This window comes from Callithrix jacchus, chromosome 1 (genome assembly GCF_049354715.1).
Source record: "Callithrix jacchus isolate 240 chromosome 1, calJac240_pri, whole genome shotgun sequence".
Lineage (NCBI taxonomy): Eukaryota > Metazoa > Chordata > Mammalia > Primates > Cebidae > Callithrix > Callithrix jacchus.
The window spans coordinates 185,494,177-185,511,730 of record NC_133502.1 but is presented as its reverse complement, the minus strand read 5'-3'; the positions used below and the strand labels follow the sequence as shown (position 1 = coordinate 185,511,730).

Here is a 17,554-nt window from a genome sequence, read left to right as displayed (position 1 = left end):
CCGCATCTCACCGGCGCCGGGGCTCGAGCGATGCGCCTGGGCAGGGGCCGAGCGAGGAGGCCAAGCGGCGGACTAGACCCACAGTCCCCGCGCCGTAGACGGGTCGGGGCTTTCAGACACGGCTTCAGCCCTCGAACCTGGTAGCCTTGAAGGTCAGCTTGAGATGATTGCGCTTTCTGTGCGCGTTGTCCTCCCCCAAAATGACAAAGCGACGTCCCTGGCCGCCCGAGGCCTTCCCTGCCTGGGTTCTTCCCTGGAACCTCAGCCTCGGCCCCCTCTCATTCTCTCCTGGCCAAGCTGCCCGCTGCCCCTTGGGCGAGTCTGCTGCATCCCACGGTCCTGACTGTGGCATTTCTGGGTGTCTGGAGGCCCCCCCCAACTCTGGTATCTCAGTACGTGGCTCGTCTCTGTTCCCCTGCCTTTCTAGGGATCATCTTGAGGTCTCTCGTGGTCTCTGCCCCCCTGTGACACTTGCCATTACCCAAATGGAGTCACTTATGTCACGTTCTATCAAGTTAGAGTCGGGAGGTCATGAAGAAACCCTCACAAATACATTAACAACGGCTGACTTGGCCAGTAAGCTAACGCTAGGGCCTGCGGTAACCCCTTCTAACCTTTGGTCTTTATAACCTTAGATATCTTTATTATTTATTTATTTATTTTGAGATGAAGTCTTGTTCTGTTGCCCGGGCTGGAGTGCAATGGAGCGATCTCGGCTCATTGTAACCTTTGCCTCCTGGGTTCACGCAGTTCTCCTATCTCAGCCTCTCGATTACGTGGGATTACAGGTGCACACCACACACTCGGCTAATATTTTTGTATTTTTAGTTAAGACGGGGTTTCACAGTGTTGGCCAGAATGGTGTCTATCTCCTGACCTCGTGATCCACCCGCCTCGGCCTCCCACAGTGCCTGGCTGACCTTTGGTTTCAAAACAGCTTATGGTAACTTTTCTGTCTTTAAAAGATTTATCTTGGGGCCAGGTGCCCTGGCTCCTGTAATCCCAGCACTTTGGGAGGCCGAGGCAGGCAGATCACTTGAGGTCAGGAGTCCAAGACCAGCCTGACCAACTTGGTGAGACCCTGTATCTACAAAAAAAAAAAAAAAAAATTAGCTGGGTGTGGTGGCACATGCCTGTAGTCCCAGCTACTCGGGAGGCTGAGGCAGGAGAATTCCTTGAACTCAGAAGGTGGAGGTTGCAGTGAACCAAGATCACACCACTGAACTCCAGCCTGGGCGACAGAGCAAGACTCTTGTCACCAAAAAAAAAAAAAAGAAATCCTTGGGCAGGGCACAGTGACTCCTGCCTGTAGTAATCCTAGCACTTTTGGAGGCCAAGGTGGGCAGATCCCCTGAGCTCAGGAGTCCAGCCTGGGCAACATGGTGAAATCTGTATCTCTACAAAAAATACAAAAATGAGTGTGGCGTAGTAGCGTGTGCCTGTGGTCCCAGCTACTCCAGAGGCTGAGGTGGGAGGATCACCTAAGCCCAGGAGGACAAGGCTGCAGTGAGCCATGATCACACCACTGCTCTCCAGCCTGGGAAACAGTAAGACGCAGTCTCAAAAAAAAAAAAGGATTTCCCCTTTCCTTTATCCCCACCCCACCCCCATCATATGCCTACGGCCCACTGAGGTCTGCATATCCTAAATTGCAATCATCTGTTGTTTTCAGTTAAATGCATTTGTTCTGGAAAGTCTGCGTTTCTCTTTAGATTGACACCACTCATTCTTGTCAAGTCCCTGCAGTGCCCCAAGCATCCCGCCCATGTGGTTAGCAGGGAGACCTTGGCATCTGGAGGCTGCAGGTGCAGGAGAGTGAGTCTCCAGGCAATCAAAGCTGAGCATGCAGAAGCCAGCCCTGGAGAGCACCCAGGGCTCCTGACCCCAGGTTGTCTCAGGCCCTTCGGAGACCTGGTGAAGCGTGGGATGGGATTGCAAGGGATTCCTGGGCACCCCAAGCAGTCTCGGCCTTCATCTGGGAACTCCTTGCCCCCAGTGAGGCCAGCCCTGGGCCACAGCTGTGAACGCCTGACCCTTGTTCCCACCACTAGCCAAAAACTGCACTTGCCAGGGTCTCAGCCAATCACAGCACCTTTTGTTTACTGGAAACATCCCAGTGACAGAATGTGAAGATGCCGTCACCATCTTACAAACTGTTAAATCATCAATGGTTGTGGGGCCATGGGTGGTAGCGCTGTGTGCCGATGAGGGGCAGCAGAGGGAGACCTTTGCAGTGTGACTTGACTGCACATGTGCATGCACTGGACCACACGTATTTGGACTTGGAACACTGCAGCAGTCTCTCGCTCCTGGATTTGACATTGTCCTTATAGTCATGTGAGATGCCGTCACCGGGAATCTGGGTGGAGAGTACTCAGGACCTCTCTGGGCTTTCTTTGCAACTATACATGAAGGTATGGTTATTAGAAAATGTAAAATGAGAGTGAGCCAGGTGCAGTGGCTCATGCCTGTAATCCCAGCACTCTGGGAGGCCAAGGCAAGAGGATCACACTTGAGCTCAGGAGTTTGAGACCAGTCTGAGTAACACGGAGAGACGGGGCATGGTGACTCACGCCTCTAATCCCAGCTCTTTGGGAGGCTGAGGCAGGCTGATATGAGGTCAGGAGTTTGAGGCTCAGCCTGGCCAATATGGTGAAACCCCCGTCTCTACTAAAAATACAAAAATTAACTGGGCATGGTGGCAGGCACCTGTAATCTTAGCTGCTTGGGAGGCTGAGGCATGAGCATCACTTGATATGGGAGGCAGAGTTGCAGTGAGCTGAGACAGCACCACTGCACTCTAGCCTGGGTGACACAGCAAGACTCTGTCTCAAAAAAAAAAAAAAAAAAACAAAAACAAAAACTAAAAACCTTCTCTCAGCTAGCTGCTTGTGTAGAAAGAGGCTGTATCCCTGTTCCAGTCGTGGCCATGAGGAGCCGCTATGAAAAGGGCCCTAAGGCACTGCATGGCTTGCAACAAGAAGGGCAGAGCCAGGGAGGGGGAAGCGGACGTCATCCTCTGGGCTTTGGTTTCAAAAATAGCAAGGTGTGGGCCTGAGCGTGCTGCCTGCCCAGGTCTGGGCACCTCCACTCAGCCACTGTCCTCCCAGTGCCTCTAAATCTGGAAGGCTGCATCTGAACCTGCCCTTACAAACACCCTCCCGAGAAACCAATGGGGCCTTCTACTGGGGGCGGCGGTTTGTGAGGTGGGGCTGAGGATTCAGCAGCAGGTTACATGGCATAGCTCTCTCCATGCCAGCACGGAAAGTGAGGTGCCACTCTCATCTCCCTGGAGATGAGAAAGCAGGAGAGAATCATCAGGGAAGAACCCTGGGGCTGCTGGCTTGTCCCAGCTATGCCTGAGTGCTGGGAGGGGCCGGGGCACTAAATATGGAGGCTGTGGCCTCACTCAGAGAGTGGGGCAGCCTGAGCACCAAGATCCATCAGAAGCAGCAGGCAGCTGGGACAAGGGCTGGCACTTCTGACTCATGAAATCCCAGATTAGTCAACAGCCATCACAGAGGCCTCCGGTGTTGATCCTGCTGGTTCTTGGGGAAGCACAGAAAACTCATCAGCTTAAAGTGACCGTGGATGAGGCTGAGAGGTGGCAGCTTTGGGGATAAATGGGGATAAGGCAGGAGTGCTGGCTGCAGGCTCAGGTGTCCCAGCCAAGCTTCTCAGAGCCACCTGGATCACGGGCATTAGGCCCTTTCTGTGACCTTGCTGGGCACCGGGGTGTGTGGGCAGGATTCCCCAGCCTTGCCCCCATTACTGGTTCAGCTGCTGAGGAGAAGGGGCAGCCCTTGGGTGGGTGGAGCCATCCCCTCGCTCTGGTTCCACATCTGTAGGCTGCAGAAGCACATCCAGCATAGCTTATGTGGCTTCTAGTGCTCGACTGGGTGCGGGGACCCACAGGGCTGGCTCCCAGAAGGACATGCCCTCCTGTTCTTCCCAGATGACACCACACCTCCCTCAGGCCCCAACCCAAAGCCTTCTCTCAGCCCCATTCTCCCAGGCCCCAAGTCCCTCTGCCTCTCAGCTGGACCCCACAGCTGGGAATGGAGCCACAGAGCCCCAGCAGGCAGCACCACTTGTGTCCAGAGGCAGTAGGAGAGGGCCTACCGTCGTGGAGGGGACCAGGATGTTTCATCCTGTGTTCTGCAGGCTGGAAGCATGTGGCAGCCTGCTGTTCCACCAGAGCCCAGGCTAGGGCCGTAGCCCCCAGCTCCAGGACCCGGGGTTGGCAGGCCTGGCAGGGTCAGGGCTCCTGTGGCTGCAGCTCCCTGGCCTGGTCCTCATCCAAGATGAGCGGGGACTGGAACTCCCGGCCTTGCAGATACACTTCTAAACCCTGAAGACAAGCAGGCCACAATGGTCAAGTGCCCACCTTTTGGCCGGCCACAGCCCCTCTGGCCACCCCTAGGAGCCACAGTCCCCAGGCATGATCACAGGTCTGCCTAGAGTCAGAGAGGGGTGGGGACAGAAAAGCTTCCAGGGCCAGGAGCAGATGCACACTGCAGGACACCGGAGATCCCACTCAAGACCCTAGGCCAGCAGGAGACCCTCCTGTCAAGCTCAGGCCTGACTTGACCAGAGAAAGGGGCAAAAGCAACCGCGGTCAGGGAGGTAGCAGAGGCTGGCATCTTCCCTCCGCAAGGCCCCACCAAGGCCTGACTGACCCCACACTGGGCACAGACCTGGGTCATCTCATCCCCAGGACCTGCAAAAACCTCACCCCACCTCACCCCATATCCTAGAAGGTCTTCTGCAACTTTAAACCACTGACCCCATTGGTAAACGGAGATAGAGCTGTGCCTTCTCCACCCAAGCCACCACCTCTCCCCAGGTTGTACTCCAAACCGGATTCCAGAAGGGCCCAGACAGGGATAGGCAGCTCTCACCTCTCCAGAGTAGGACACCAAGGGCGATATCTCACAGATGGCTGGAGGATCTCCATTTGGGGGTGAGCTAGGGAAAGACCACTTGTCAATATCTCCTCACAGCTGGCCAGGGCCCTCCCCCAGTGCCCCCCCCACCGCATGGAAGCCTGCGCACACACCTGATTCCCTGAAGACCCTTTCTCAGCAAGCCCGTCTTCCTCTGGACACCCCAAACCCTGAGCACACATCCCACTGCCAAGTGACAGGACCTGATCTGGGGGAGAAAGCACCCCCACAGGCCTCCCATGCAGAGCCTAGGCAGGTTTAGGGGTGGCCCTAGAAAATCAGGGAGATGGAAACCCAATGTCCTTTTCTCTCCCAGCCCTGATATCAAACTGTCCTGCTACTTTCTGAATTCATGCCCAGGCCTCAGTTTCAAAGCCTATGAATAAACGGGCACAATGTTAGTTGGGTGATAGATCCCCTAAAAGCCCTGATTTGACCACTGTGCAATCTGTATGCATGTAACAAAATTGCATGCATACCCCACACATTTGTACAAATAAGAAAAATAAAAACAAAAAAATAGCTGGGGTGCACTGGCTCACACCTTTAATCCTGGCACTTTGGAAGGCTGAGGCAGGCAGATCACAAGGTCAAGAGATCGAGTCCAGCCTGACCAACATGGTGAAACCCCATCTCTACTAAAAAAAAATACAAAAATTATCTGGGCGTGGTGGGCATGTGCCTTGTAGTCCCAGCTACTTGGGAGGCTGAGGCCATAGAATCACTTGAACCCAGGAGGTGGAGGTTGCAGTGAGCTGAGATCGCGCCACTGCACTCCAGCCTGGTGACAAAGTGAGACTCCATCTCAAAAAAAAAGAGAGGCAAATCTAAGTATGCTTTTGTAAACAAACCAAAAGCTTGTTGGTAAATTGGGGAGTTGGGGAGCCCCCTGCTTCCCTCAGAGCTCTGGGCAGAACTTGAAGGGTCAGGCCAGGAGGCTGTGCCAGTGGTCACCGTGTGATCTGGGGTGGTGCCAGGACAGAAGACCTCTCCCCAGTGTGGCTGTGGCAGAGCCAGCAAGGGCCCGGAGCTGAACCCTCCCCTTCTGTGACCCCAGGGCCACACTCACCAGGGAAGCTCTGGGAGCCAGGCCCCATGTGCATCCAGGAAGCGGGCCCCGGCCTGCAGGGCCCACCGGTAGTGCTGGGCGAGCAGGGCCCGGCGGGCAGTACAGGGGCTGTCCCTGTCAGCCAAGTCTGCGTTCTTCAGTGGGGAAAACTCCTCCTCCCGTAACACTTCAAAGGCAACAAAGTTCCTGGTGGAGAAAGGGCTGGTCACCTATGTCCCAGCCCAGAGGCCCCAATCTGGGCAGGTGAGGGCTGGGCCGGGTCTCCAGTAATGGAGTGAAGGTCTGGCAGCAAGTCTAGGCAGGAGCCCCAGCAGGTACTGCAACTTTAAACCACCAACGCCATTGGTAAACTGAGGTAGAGCTATGCCATCTCCACCCAAGCAGCCACCTCTCTCCACATGGCATTCCAAACCTGACTCCAGAAAATGGAAGGACCTGGGGCCTCCATTTCCAGCAGCCAAAAGCCCAGACCCTGCAACCCCTGTCGTGAGAGCCAAAAGCCCTCCCAGCTGCTCTGGCAACCTGGCCAGAGATAGCTCCTAACTTTGGGTAGGGACAGCGGAGGGTCCTCCCAGATCCACAGCCCCAGGACTCGAGCTGCCCCAGAGGCTCACTATGCCCCAACCTTGGGGACTGCTAACCCTCAGGGGTCTTCTCGCCGAGACCTGCTCACAGTCCCCTTGGCTCCCCCTCCCCGGGCCTCCACCTCCCTGCCTAGCTGGGCCTCAGTTCCCACCACCAAAACTGAGGGAGAGAAGAACGGAAAAATGAATGAGCCCCACTACTAACTTAGCGAACTGGAACACATCAAACACAAACTTCTCCATCTTTATCCCATTCGGTTTCAGTGGCTTTACCAGATTCCCCTCCTCATCCACGTACGGGACCTTCTTCACAGCCACGTGTGGCTTCAGCAAAGGCTCAAAATCCCTGGGCCATGGGAGGGCAGAGGAGAAGAAAAAAACAGATCAGATAGGGCACCGCTGAGGGCTCTGTCCCCATTTCTGAGCACACCCAGCCGGGTGAGACAGGATGGCAGCAAGGACATTACACCACATAGATGCAGCAGAGTGGAGCTGGATCTCCAGGGAGGAGCGGGCACAGGTCTCCTCCCTGCAGCCCCGTGCCACATTCCTGCCCAGGCAAACAGAAACTGGCAGGCCCTGGGGTTAGCGCCATGGGCCCCAGGGCAGTTCCTCCAGCACCTCTGCCTGTACAAGACTGGGATCCCTTCTCCACCACAACCCTTCAGCCACGCCTGACCACAGCCGCTGTGGCCCAGGGCACGCAGCTCACTGGGACCCCGCGGGTCCCTGGTCAGTGCAGGCAGCTCTGGCCCGCACTCCATGGCCACCTGCTGACGCACACCTGGTGACGGCCTGAAGGAAGCCTCGGGTGAAGAAGTGGTTGCAGATGTTGCCTGCATTGTAGAGCAGGCCCCCGTCGGAGGCACGCAGCTGTGCGGTCTCAGGACTGATCTCGCTGTATTCCACCACCTGGGGGACGCCGTCCACCTGGCACACCACGCCCACCGGCTCCTCGGGGTAGGCCTTTTCCACCACCTGCAGCCGAGACCAGGGATGGGCTGAGGGCGGGGCTTCGTGAGGGGTGGAGCTTCGCGAGGGCGGGGCCAGCCTCGGGGGCGGGGCGCGGCGCAGGTGGGCGCTGACCTTGGCCCCACAGTCCGCACCCTGCAGCACACAGAAGCCGATGAAGACAGGGTCTGCTAGGCGCACCAGGATGTTGTCCACACAGTACACGTGCACAAACTCCACTCCCCGGCGCTCCATGTCCTCCAGGATCTTGTGGTCCTCCAGCGCGCAGTAAAGGCCCCCGTTGCCGTCTGCAGACGGAGAAGGGAATGGGCTTCTCGAGGGCTCCCCCCAGGGCTCACTCTGCGGGTCTAGGACGCGCTGGAGGCGGGGGAAGCCCCGGCCCTGTGCCTAAGGCACCCTAGTCCTTAACCAGACAGCCCTGTGGTTGTACCACGTGACAAACGGGGGCTCAAGGCCCAGAGAAGGAGGCGCCTAACCCGGGACCACACAGCCTTGGGGCAGCCGCGAACCCGGGCACGTGGATTCCCCCAGCTACACTCCCAGCTCTGGTCTGGGAGGTCCCTCCCGTCTCAGGAACGGGCCACACCTGGGGCCATGGCAACTTTGTCTTTGCGCTCCAGGATAACTTTGCCATCAAAGGTCACGGCAGGCAGCAGGCGCTGCTCAAACATGACCACGTTGGCGGGGTCCAGGTGGAAGAAGTCGTGCTCCCTGAAGAACTCTGCCGTGGGCCCCAGCGTGAACTCGCTGGTCATGAGGTACCTGCGAGGGAGGCGGGGTGAGCCGGCCGTGAGCGAGACGGGGCTCGGACCAGCGCTGGCATCGGGGACCGGGGTCCAGCGTCCAGTTGGGGCTGAGACCAGGCCCTATTTTGGTGGGATGCTGGGCTATGTCCCGGGCTGTGCCGGGGTTGGGACTCGCGTCTGGAGCGGGTGGGGAAAACGGGCGCGTGGGCAGGGGTCCCTCCGGGCTGAGGCAGGGCAGGGAGGACACACCAGGGCACGGTGCAGCGGGTCCCGTGGCGCTCACCGGCCAGCTGCTCCACCCGCCGAATCCGCTCCGCCTGCAGCTGGTACAGGGTCTTCCGGCTGGGCAGCCCCACGCGGTACATGCCCTTGGGGTAGGTCACGCCCAGGCGAGTGCCCTGCCCGCCAGCCAGCAGCAGGACGGCCACCTTGTTCAGGGCGATCTGGCGGAAACCTGGGGGTACGCGCGCCGTGAAGGGACGGCCGGACCCGCCCACCCTTCCGCTTTAGGGCAAGCCAACCCTGGGGCCTGGGCTCGGGGACTCGGGGGCAGCATGCGTGAGGCGGGACCCGTCTCAAAGTAGTAGGGGGAACTCCACCTCCCCGAGCGCGGCCTCGGCTCCCACTCCCTCCGTGGGGCCTCCGCCCCTCCTACCTTCCTCCTCCCAGCGCCGCCGCGTCTTGGGGTCGCTGCGGCTGGCGCTGCCCAGGCGCTCGGGGGGCAGGGGCTGCAGGCGCGCGGCCAGGCCAGGCGGCGGGCCGGGGGGACGCGCACAGGCCTCGGCCGCCCTCCGGCAGTGCTCGCGCAGTGCCTCGGGCTCCAGGGGCGCCAGCTCCGCCAGCAGCGCGGCTCGCGGCTCCGGCGCCAGCTCCGCCCAGAAGCGCAGGAGGTGCTCCTGGCCAGAGCGCTGCAGCCGGGCGCGCACGTCTCGCTCCGAGGCCATGTCGCTGCCGCCGTCTGTCCAGTCGGCACTCGTGACTCGCGCCACTGACCAGCGTCACGGGACCGGGCGGGCGGTGCAGACACTCCTCGGGGCGGGTCTGGGGCGCCCCGCCTCGACCCAGCCCCGCGCCTGGCCCCGAAGCCCGCCCACCCCCGCTCGGGGCCCGGGATTCTGTCCGGGTTCTCTCTGACCCCTCCCTGTTCACGCCCCCCAGCCCCCCGCGTCCGAGACTGGAGTCCGGGCCCAGCCCCCTCGCTGCAGCCTGTCTCCTCTCCCTCTCCGTCCCCCGGACCCGCTACGGTGTCTCGCCCTGACCTCGTCCCTCGAGCTCCGGTCCCCGTTCCTGCCCTGCTCCAGGCCCCAAGCCCGTCCCGCCCCGTCCACTCCGCGCCCCGCCCCGAGGAATCCCAGGACCCTCAGGAGTGGGCGGAGGAACCTCAGGAGCCAAGGGAGGAAGGGGTCCCGGGGCGTCCCGCAGGGAAAGCTAAGTTCTGTCCCAGCACAGGCTTTGAACCTGAGAGTGGCGTGGCCACTTCTGCGCTAACCGAGACGCGGGCGGAGACCTCCTGGGGCAGAAACCATCCGCCAGGATGCATTGAAGAGGCCTGGGCTATGGTTGAGCTGTTGGGAGGGTGGAGCCAGACTGGGTGACGGGATGCCAGCATGGCGCCTGCAGGAAGCCACCCCCCCCACCCCCGCCTTGGGGCTCCGTCCCGCCCACCCTTCCCCCTTCCCACAGCCAGGCAACCAGAACCCTCCGCAGCCCATGGCCTGCATTGTTATTTTACTATCAGGTTGATTAAACTATCTTGCTTGTGGCTGGGCGCGGTAGCTCAGCCCTGCAATCCCAGCACTTTCAGAGGCCGAGGTGAGCGGATCTCCTGAGGTCAGGAGTTCAAGACCAGACTGGCCGACGTGGTGAAACCTGTCTATACTAAAAATACAAAAAGTAGCCGGGCGTGGTGGTGTGCGCCTGTGATCCCAGCTACTCAGGAGGCTGAGGCAGGAGAATCGAATCGCTTGAACTCGGGAGGCGGAGGTTGCAGTGAGCCGAAATCGCGCCACTGCACGCCAGCCTGGCGCCTGGTGACAGTGTGAGACTCTGTCTCAAAGTAAATAAATAAAAATACAATATTTTGCTAGTGAAAAACATGAAAGGGGCTGGGCGCAGTGGCTCATGCCTGTAATCCCAGCACTTTGGAAGGCGGAGGCAGGTGGATCACCTGAGGTCAGGAGTTTGAGATCAGCCTGACCAACATGGACAAACCCTCTTTACTAAAAATAGAAAAAAATTAGCTAGGTGTGGTGGTGGCAGATGCCTTTAATCCCAGCTACTCGGGATGCTGAGGCAGGAGAATCGCTTGAACCCAGGTGGTGGAAGTTGCAGTGAACTGAGATTGTCCTATTGCATTCCAGCCTGGGCAACAAGAGCAAAACTCCATCTCCCCCAAAAAAGAAAAAGAAAAACATGAAAGGGTATTTTCTGCAAATTGGGCACAAAACTTTCTCCTAGAAACTAGTTATAGTAAGTCTAAAATTAATACATGTGACTGCTTAAAAGAATTCAAATGGTGTCCAGGAGCAGTGGCTCATGCCTATAATCCCAGCACTCTGGGAGGCTGAGGCAGGATGATCGCTTGAGCCCAGGAGTTTGACAGCAGACTGGGCAAGGTGGTGGTACCCCATCTCCACTAAAAACAAAAATTAGCCAGATGTAGTGGCATTCACCTGTAGTGCCAGCTATTCGGGAGGATGAGGCACAAGAATCACTTGAACCTGGGAGGCAGAGGTTATAGTGAGCTGAGATGGTGCCACCGCACTCTAGACTGGGTGACAGAGCGAAACTCTGTCTAAAAGGAAAAACGAAGGCAGGGAACGGTGGCTCATGCCTGTAATCCCAGCACTTTGGGAGGCTGAGGTGGGTGATGACCTGAGGTTGGAAGTTGAAGACCAGCCTAGAGAAACCCCGTCTCTACTAAAAATATAGAATTAGCCGGGCATGGTGGCACATGCCTGTAGTCCCAGCTACTCGAGAGGCTGAGGCAGGAGAATTACTTAAACCCAGGAGGCAGAGGTTGCTGTGAGTGGAGATCGTGCCATTGCACTCCAGCCTGGGCAACAAGAGTGAAACTCTGTTTCAAAAAAATATATATACAAATCATGCTGTTAAAGAAAGGGGTCTCAGTGCAGACCCCAAGAGGGGGTTCTTGGATCTTACGCAAGAAAGAATTCAGGGCAAGCCTATAGAGAAAAGTAAAGGCAAGTTATTAGGATGGTAAAAGAATAAAGAATGGCTACTGTATAGACAGAGCAGCCCTGAGGGCTGCTGGGTGCACATTTGTATGCTTTTTTTGCTGATGTGCTAAACAAGGGCCTCCGCTTTGCAGACCACAGAGGGTAACTTCCTGGCGTGGCCATGGCGTCTGTAAACTGACATGGCGTTGGTGGGGTGTAGCAGTGAGGACGACCAGAGGTCACTGCCGATGCCATGCTGGCTTTGGTGGGATTTGGTCGGCTTCTTTACTGCAACCTGTTTTATCAGTAAGGTGTTGATGACTTGTATCTTGTGCCATCCTCCGGTCTCATCCTGTGACTTAGGGTGCCTTCACCATCTGGGAATGCCCAGTAGGTCTCAGCCTTACTTTACCCAGCTCCCATTCAAGATGGAGCTGCTGTGGTTCACACACCCCTGACAGTGATCTGGGACCCAAATGAAAACTCACATCTCCCTCATGTGGCCCTGCTGACCCCTCAAGCAGTGTGTCTCCTGGCAGGTGGGTTCTGCCCTCCCTCCACACGCATGCCCTTACTGTGTCGGGAAGGGGGCTTCACCGGGGCAAGGCCCAAATGCATTCTCCTGGACCTGCATGGAGTTGCTTTTCCCAGCGTAGGCTTGGGCCTGCCTCAGGGTCTCTGTACTTCCTATTCCTCCCTCCTGGACCGCTTGTCCCTAGACAAACACCTGGCTGGATGCCTGCTTCATCAGGCCTCAGCTGTCCAGGCTGTGCCCACTCAGTGAGCACCATTCTGTCCTCCGTGGCAGGCTGCCTTTCTGTGTTCTCTGCTCCCTAACACCCCCATGAGAAGTGAACCCATGAAGGTAGGGTGGTTTTTTTTTTAGATGGAGTCTCACTCTGTCACCACGCTGGAGTGTAGTGGCAGGATCTCTGCTTATTGCAATATCCACCCCCCAGATTCAAGTGATTCTCCTGCCTCAGCCTCCAAGTAGCTGGAATTACAGGCGCCTGCCACTAGGCCCAGCTAATTTTTGTATTTTCAGTAGAGACAGAGTTTCACTATGTTGGCCAGGTTGGTCTCAAACTCCTGACCCTGTGATTCGCCCGCCTTGGCCTCCCAAAGTGCTGGGATTACAGGTGTGAGCCACTGCGTCCGGCGGAGGCAGGACATTGTTTAAGCCACTGCTCTGCCCCCATCACCTCAGATCAATGCAGCACACAGCAGGCACTCAGTCAGTGCAGCACGCAGCAGGCAATCAGTCAATGCAGCACAGCAGGCACTCAGTCAGTGCAGCACGCAGCAGGCACTCAGTCAATGCAGCACAGCAGGCACTCAGTCAGTGCAGCACGCAGCAGGCGCTCAGTCAGTGCAGCAGGCAGCAGGCGTTCAGTCAGTGCAGCAGGCAGCAGGCGTTCAGTCAGTGCAGCACGCAGCAGGCACTCAGCAGGCAGCAGGCGTTCAGTCAGTGCAGCACGCAGCAGGCACTCAGCACGCAGCAGGAGCTCAGTCAGTGCAGCATGCAGCAGGCACTCAGTCAGTGCAGCATGCAGCAGGCACTCAGCACACAGCAGGTGCTCCGTCAGTGTAGCACACAGCAGGCACTCCTCAGTCAGTGCAGCACGCAGCAGGCGCTCAGTCAGTGCAGCACGCAGCAGGCGCTCAGTCAATGCAGCTCGCAGCAGGCACTCAGCACGCAGCAGGCGCTCAGTCAGTGCAGCACACAGCAGGCACTCCTCAGTCAGTGCAGCACGCAGCAGGCACTCCTCAGTCAGTGCAGCATGCAGCAGGCACTCCTCAGTCAGTGCAGCACGCAGCAGGTGCTCAGTCAGTGCAGCACGACAGGCGCTCAGGCAGTGCAGCACGACAGGCGCTCAGTCAGTGCAGCGCACAGCAGGCACTCAGTCAGTGCAGCGCACAGCAGGCGCTCAGTGAGTGCAGCATGCAGTAGGCGCTCAGTGAGTGCAGCACAGCAGGTGCTCAGTCAGCCAGCACGCAGCAGGCGCTCAGTCAGCGCAGCACGCAGCAGGCGCTCAGTCAGCGCAGCACGCAGCAGGCGCTCAGTCAGCGCAGCACGCAGCAGGCGCTCAGTCAATGCAGCACGCAGCAGGCACTCAGCACGCAGCAGGCATTCAGTCAGTGCAGCACACAGCAGGCACTCCTCAGTCAGTGCAGCACACAGCAGGCACTCCTCAGTCAATGCAGCACAGCAGGCACTCAGTCAGTGCAGCACACAGCAGGCACTCCTCAGTCAGTGCAGCACACAGCAGGCACTCCTCAGTCAGTGCAGCACACAGCAGGCACTCCTCAGTCAATGCAGCACAGCAGGCACTCAGTCAGTGCAGCACACAGCAGGCACTCCTCAGTCAGTGCAGCACACAGCAGGCACTCCTCAGTCAGTGCAGCACAGCAGGCGCTCAGTCAGTGCAGCACGCAGCAGGCGCTCAGTCAGTGCAGCACAGCAGTCGCTCAGTGAGTGCAGCACGCAGCAGGCACGCAGCACGCAGCAGGGGCTCAGTCAGTGCAGCACAGCAGGGGCTCAGTCAGTGCAGCACGCAGCAGGCGCTCAGTCAGTGCAGCACACAGCAGGCACTCAGTCAAAGTTTGCTGACTGAACGCAGGCCTAAACTGTGACTGGGCAACAGCAAATGTTTAGGGAGTACCTGCCGAAGGAATGAATGAACAAATGAATGAAGAAAGGGAGGAATGGTCTGTTCTACTCCAGTAGTTTGTGGTGGGTGAAATCGGCAGGTGGACGTTGCAGTTGAAGGATAGGCATGGCACACCCAGAGTCAGGTGAGCAGAGCGGGCTCCACACCCAGGCCAGAGTGCAAGGGAACGCTTATCACCCCTGCAGGGCTGGGCAGCACAGGAGGCACAGGTCTCCTGGAGGCAGGTATCAGGACATGAACCCTGGGCCCTCTAGGTCAGGTGATTCAAACCCCACCTCAAGGTGTGGGTTGGGCTGTAACAGACAGTTTGGAAAATCAAGGTCTGTGCAGCCAGAGGCACTGCGTTGCCAGAAGGGGAGGGACGCCTAGGGCATCTACCTAGGCAGATGGGTGGGAGTGCCCACAAGGCTGAGGTGGGCAGTAGCCTCCTGGACCACCTTGTGACCAGGCAGTTGTCTTCCCAAGGGGCTCAGAAGCCAGGAGTGCAGATGGGGAGCCCTGGGAGGCCCAGGTGCAGGGCAGCTGTTGCCAGTTCTTCACTTAGTGCCCAGTGCTGGTGGTACATCAGGGGTTCAGGGGCCAGTCTTCCTGCCACTCTGCCCAGAGTGGTCCAGGCTGGCACAGTGAGAACACAATTACAGCTGGGATGGGGGTCTCCAAAAGTACAGGGACTGCATGGGACCCCAGGAGTGACAGCAACACAACAAGCTGAAGGACTGGGACAATATCAGGCCAGGCTGGAAAGCGGAGTGCCAGGAGGAAGTGGTCGGAGCTCAGGACGGGAGGGACGCAGGGCCACAGCTCAGCCTCATGCCCAACGCCAGGCACAGCCTCCAGTCTTTGTTTTTTGAGATGAAGTTTCGCTCTTGTCACCCAGGCTGGAGTGCAACGGCGTGATCTCGGCTCACCACAACCACCACTTCCTGGGTTCAAGCAATTCTCCTGCCTCGGCCTCCATAATAGCTGGGATTACAGGCATGCACCACCATGCCTGGCTAATTTTATAGTTTTAGTAGAGAGAGGGTTTCTCTATGTTGATCAGGCTGGTCTCGAACTCCTGACCTCAGGTGATCTGCCCGCCTCGGCCTCCCAAAGTGCTGGGATTACAGGCATGAGCCACCGCACCCGGCCTCCAGTCTTTTTTATACGTCCCTCCAACACTCAGCCAGGGCACAGGGAAACCCACAGACCAAGGACCAGCTGGGGCCGCCTCCCACAAGGCTCTGGATGGTGTGAAAGGCCTTGTTTTGTCCGCACAAAACAATGAATGAATGAATGGCGTGTTCTACTCTGGTAGTTTGTGGTGGCTGAAGATCAGTTCTGTATGGTGGGTTCAGTTCCATCTGGGGCCGTGGTTAGCCTGGCCTGAACAATGCTGGCCATGCTGTCCTGAGCTGCAGTGCCTTCCTCACTGCTGGCCTCCACTGCCATCCTACTGAGTTGTTCCCAGGCCTTCCCCATCCCTTAGGCCTCAGCCTGTCTTGGTATCCACTCAAGGATGGTGTTTCCCATGTGACTTCACTAGATAAGGCTCCCCAGTGCCATCCACAGAGCACCCACTGTGGGCCAGGCCAATGCCAGGCCTAGAGGGAGCCCTACCCTGCTTCCAAATAGCCAGGGTAGACAGCCCCCAGCCCAGGAGAAAACCTCTCGGTGCTCTGAAGGTTGGGGCATCTAACCAGGCTTCAGGGGGAAGGGGATCGGGGCTGGAGCAGAGTTGTGAAGGATGCGGTGCAGTCAGCTGGAGCAGAGGGGAAGGGCCTTCCAGAGAGAAAAAGCCACCAGACGCAGGGGCGTGGAGGTGAGGGGGTGCAGGGACCCCAAGCCTGGCCGGTGGTGAGGGCTATGCTGGAAGCCTCGGGGACACAAGCTGCAGAACAAAGGGCTGCATCTTGTGCTGGTTTGTTTCGTTTTGTTGTAGAGACAAGGTCTCGCTCTGTCACCCAGGATGGAGAGCAGGGGCTCAAGCACAGCTCACTGCAGCCTCGACCTCTTGGGTTCAAGGGATCCTCCCACCCCCGCCTCCCAAGTAGCCGGAACCACAGGCATGCACCACCACACCTGGTTAATTTTTTAAATTTTTTGCAGAAACAGGGTTTCCCTGTGTTACCCAGGCTGGTCTTGAACTCCTGGGCTCAAGTGATCCTCCCGCCCTGGCCTTGTGCTGGGTTTTTGAGCAGACCTGCCATTCAAGGGGAAGCTGGTGGCTTCCAGGACTGAGCTCTGATCAGTTACCCCAGGCTCAGAGCTTCTTATGTCCTTCCAACATTCCTTACCATGAAAAAGTCCCACTTAGAGTGAGTGACCCAGAAGAGAAGTGGACCCAGAACGCTCCCTGGCCTGGGAAGCTGCTCCTAAGGCTTGAGACACAGGCACCTGTGGCTCGGGTAGGCATGCCAGCTGAGGCCTGCCCAGGAGGAAGGAAGGGAGGGAGGCCCGTAGAGGGCCAAGGAAAGTCCCAGGTTGGGGGCCTCTCTGGAGAGGGTGTTTGCATCCTGAACACCTCCCTGGCACCTAGAGGGTGCTACCAGCCAGCCCTGAGATGGGCTCCCAGAGCTAGAACGCTGGGTAAGGCCTGTTCTCACCTCCCATGTGGACTGACCAGATGGAGACAGAGTGACCAGATCCCAGCTGGAAACACAGCACAGGCAGAGGGACAGGGCTCTGGGAGCCAGGAGAGCAGCTGGAGGTGTCCAGCCCGGGGAAGGAGCAGAGGAGAGCAAGAGGTGGGGGAGCTGGTCACCAGATGGGGATCTGGGGACACAGGAGAAACTGGCTTTGTCCTGCAGCGGGCAGGCCAGGCCAGACTGTCCCGAGGGGCCAGAGGAGGAGCTAGCAGCGGTGGGGACAGAGAGGCCTCTGTGAACAGGAAGCGCCCAGCTGGCTGGAGTCTACGATCCTTCTGGGGCCCTCCCGGTGGAAGAAAAGGGGGCCGCAGGGTCGCCAGTGCTTGTGGCCAGGGAGCTAGAGGGGGAAAGTGGGACCTTTGGAGGGAGTGCGCCCCATCCTTACCCCACAAGGCTCCTGGGGACGTCTTTTTGTAGGGTCAAAGGCCCCGCCCCTTGAAGAGGTGGCCCGGGCAGCCAGCCACAGCTGGACCGGAGAAAAGGCTAAGCCGCGGCAGGAGGGCTGGTGGGGCTGGGGCGGGGCAGAAAGGGAGGCCCGCGAGGCCGGAACGGAGCGGGAGCGCGGGGATCCGGTTCCGCCTGCCCAGGGCCTCCGCGCGCCTCCCAGGGCCCCTCGGCGGAAAAAAAAAAAAAAAAAAAAAAAAAAAAATCAAACCGCCTCTCAGCCAATCGGGGAGCAGACGGGACGGTCTCGGCCAATGGCCGCCGCGCATGCTAATGAGGGCCGACGCCGCGAGGAGGGCCCGGTTCAAAAGTGGT

At 58.4% G+C, this 17,554-nt stretch overlaps 1 protein-coding gene across 2 annotated transcripts; it reads right to left on the bottom strand.

Moving 5' to 3' along the window:
* Positions 1-2,073: 2,073 nt before the first annotated feature.
* UAP1L1 (UDP-N-acetylglucosamine pyrophosphorylase 1 like 1) lies at positions 2,074-9,307 on the bottom strand. 2 transcript variants are annotated; one of them, XR_013520324.1, is made up of 10 exons: positions 8,973-9,307; positions 8,567-8,771; positions 8,158-8,333; positions 7,686-7,858; positions 7,384-7,577; positions 6,805-6,945; positions 6,016-6,201; positions 4,902-4,968; positions 4,123-4,351; positions 2,074-3,548 (listed from the first exon to the last, which is right to left on the bottom strand). XR_013520324.1 is itself a non-coding variant. In XM_035264013.3 (9 exons), the coding sequence occupies exons 1-9, from the start codon at positions 9,259-9,261 to the stop codon at positions 4,259-4,261; spliced, it is 1,524 nt and encodes a 507-aa protein (XP_035119904.1). In that variant the 5' UTR covers positions 9,262-9,307; the 3' UTR covers positions 2,074-4,258. The 2 variants fall into 2 exon arrangements, 1 of the variants encoding a protein (XP_035119904.1); XM_035264013.3 differs by having other exon boundaries at positions 2,074-4,351.
* Positions 9,308-17,554: the final 8,247 nt, after the last annotated feature.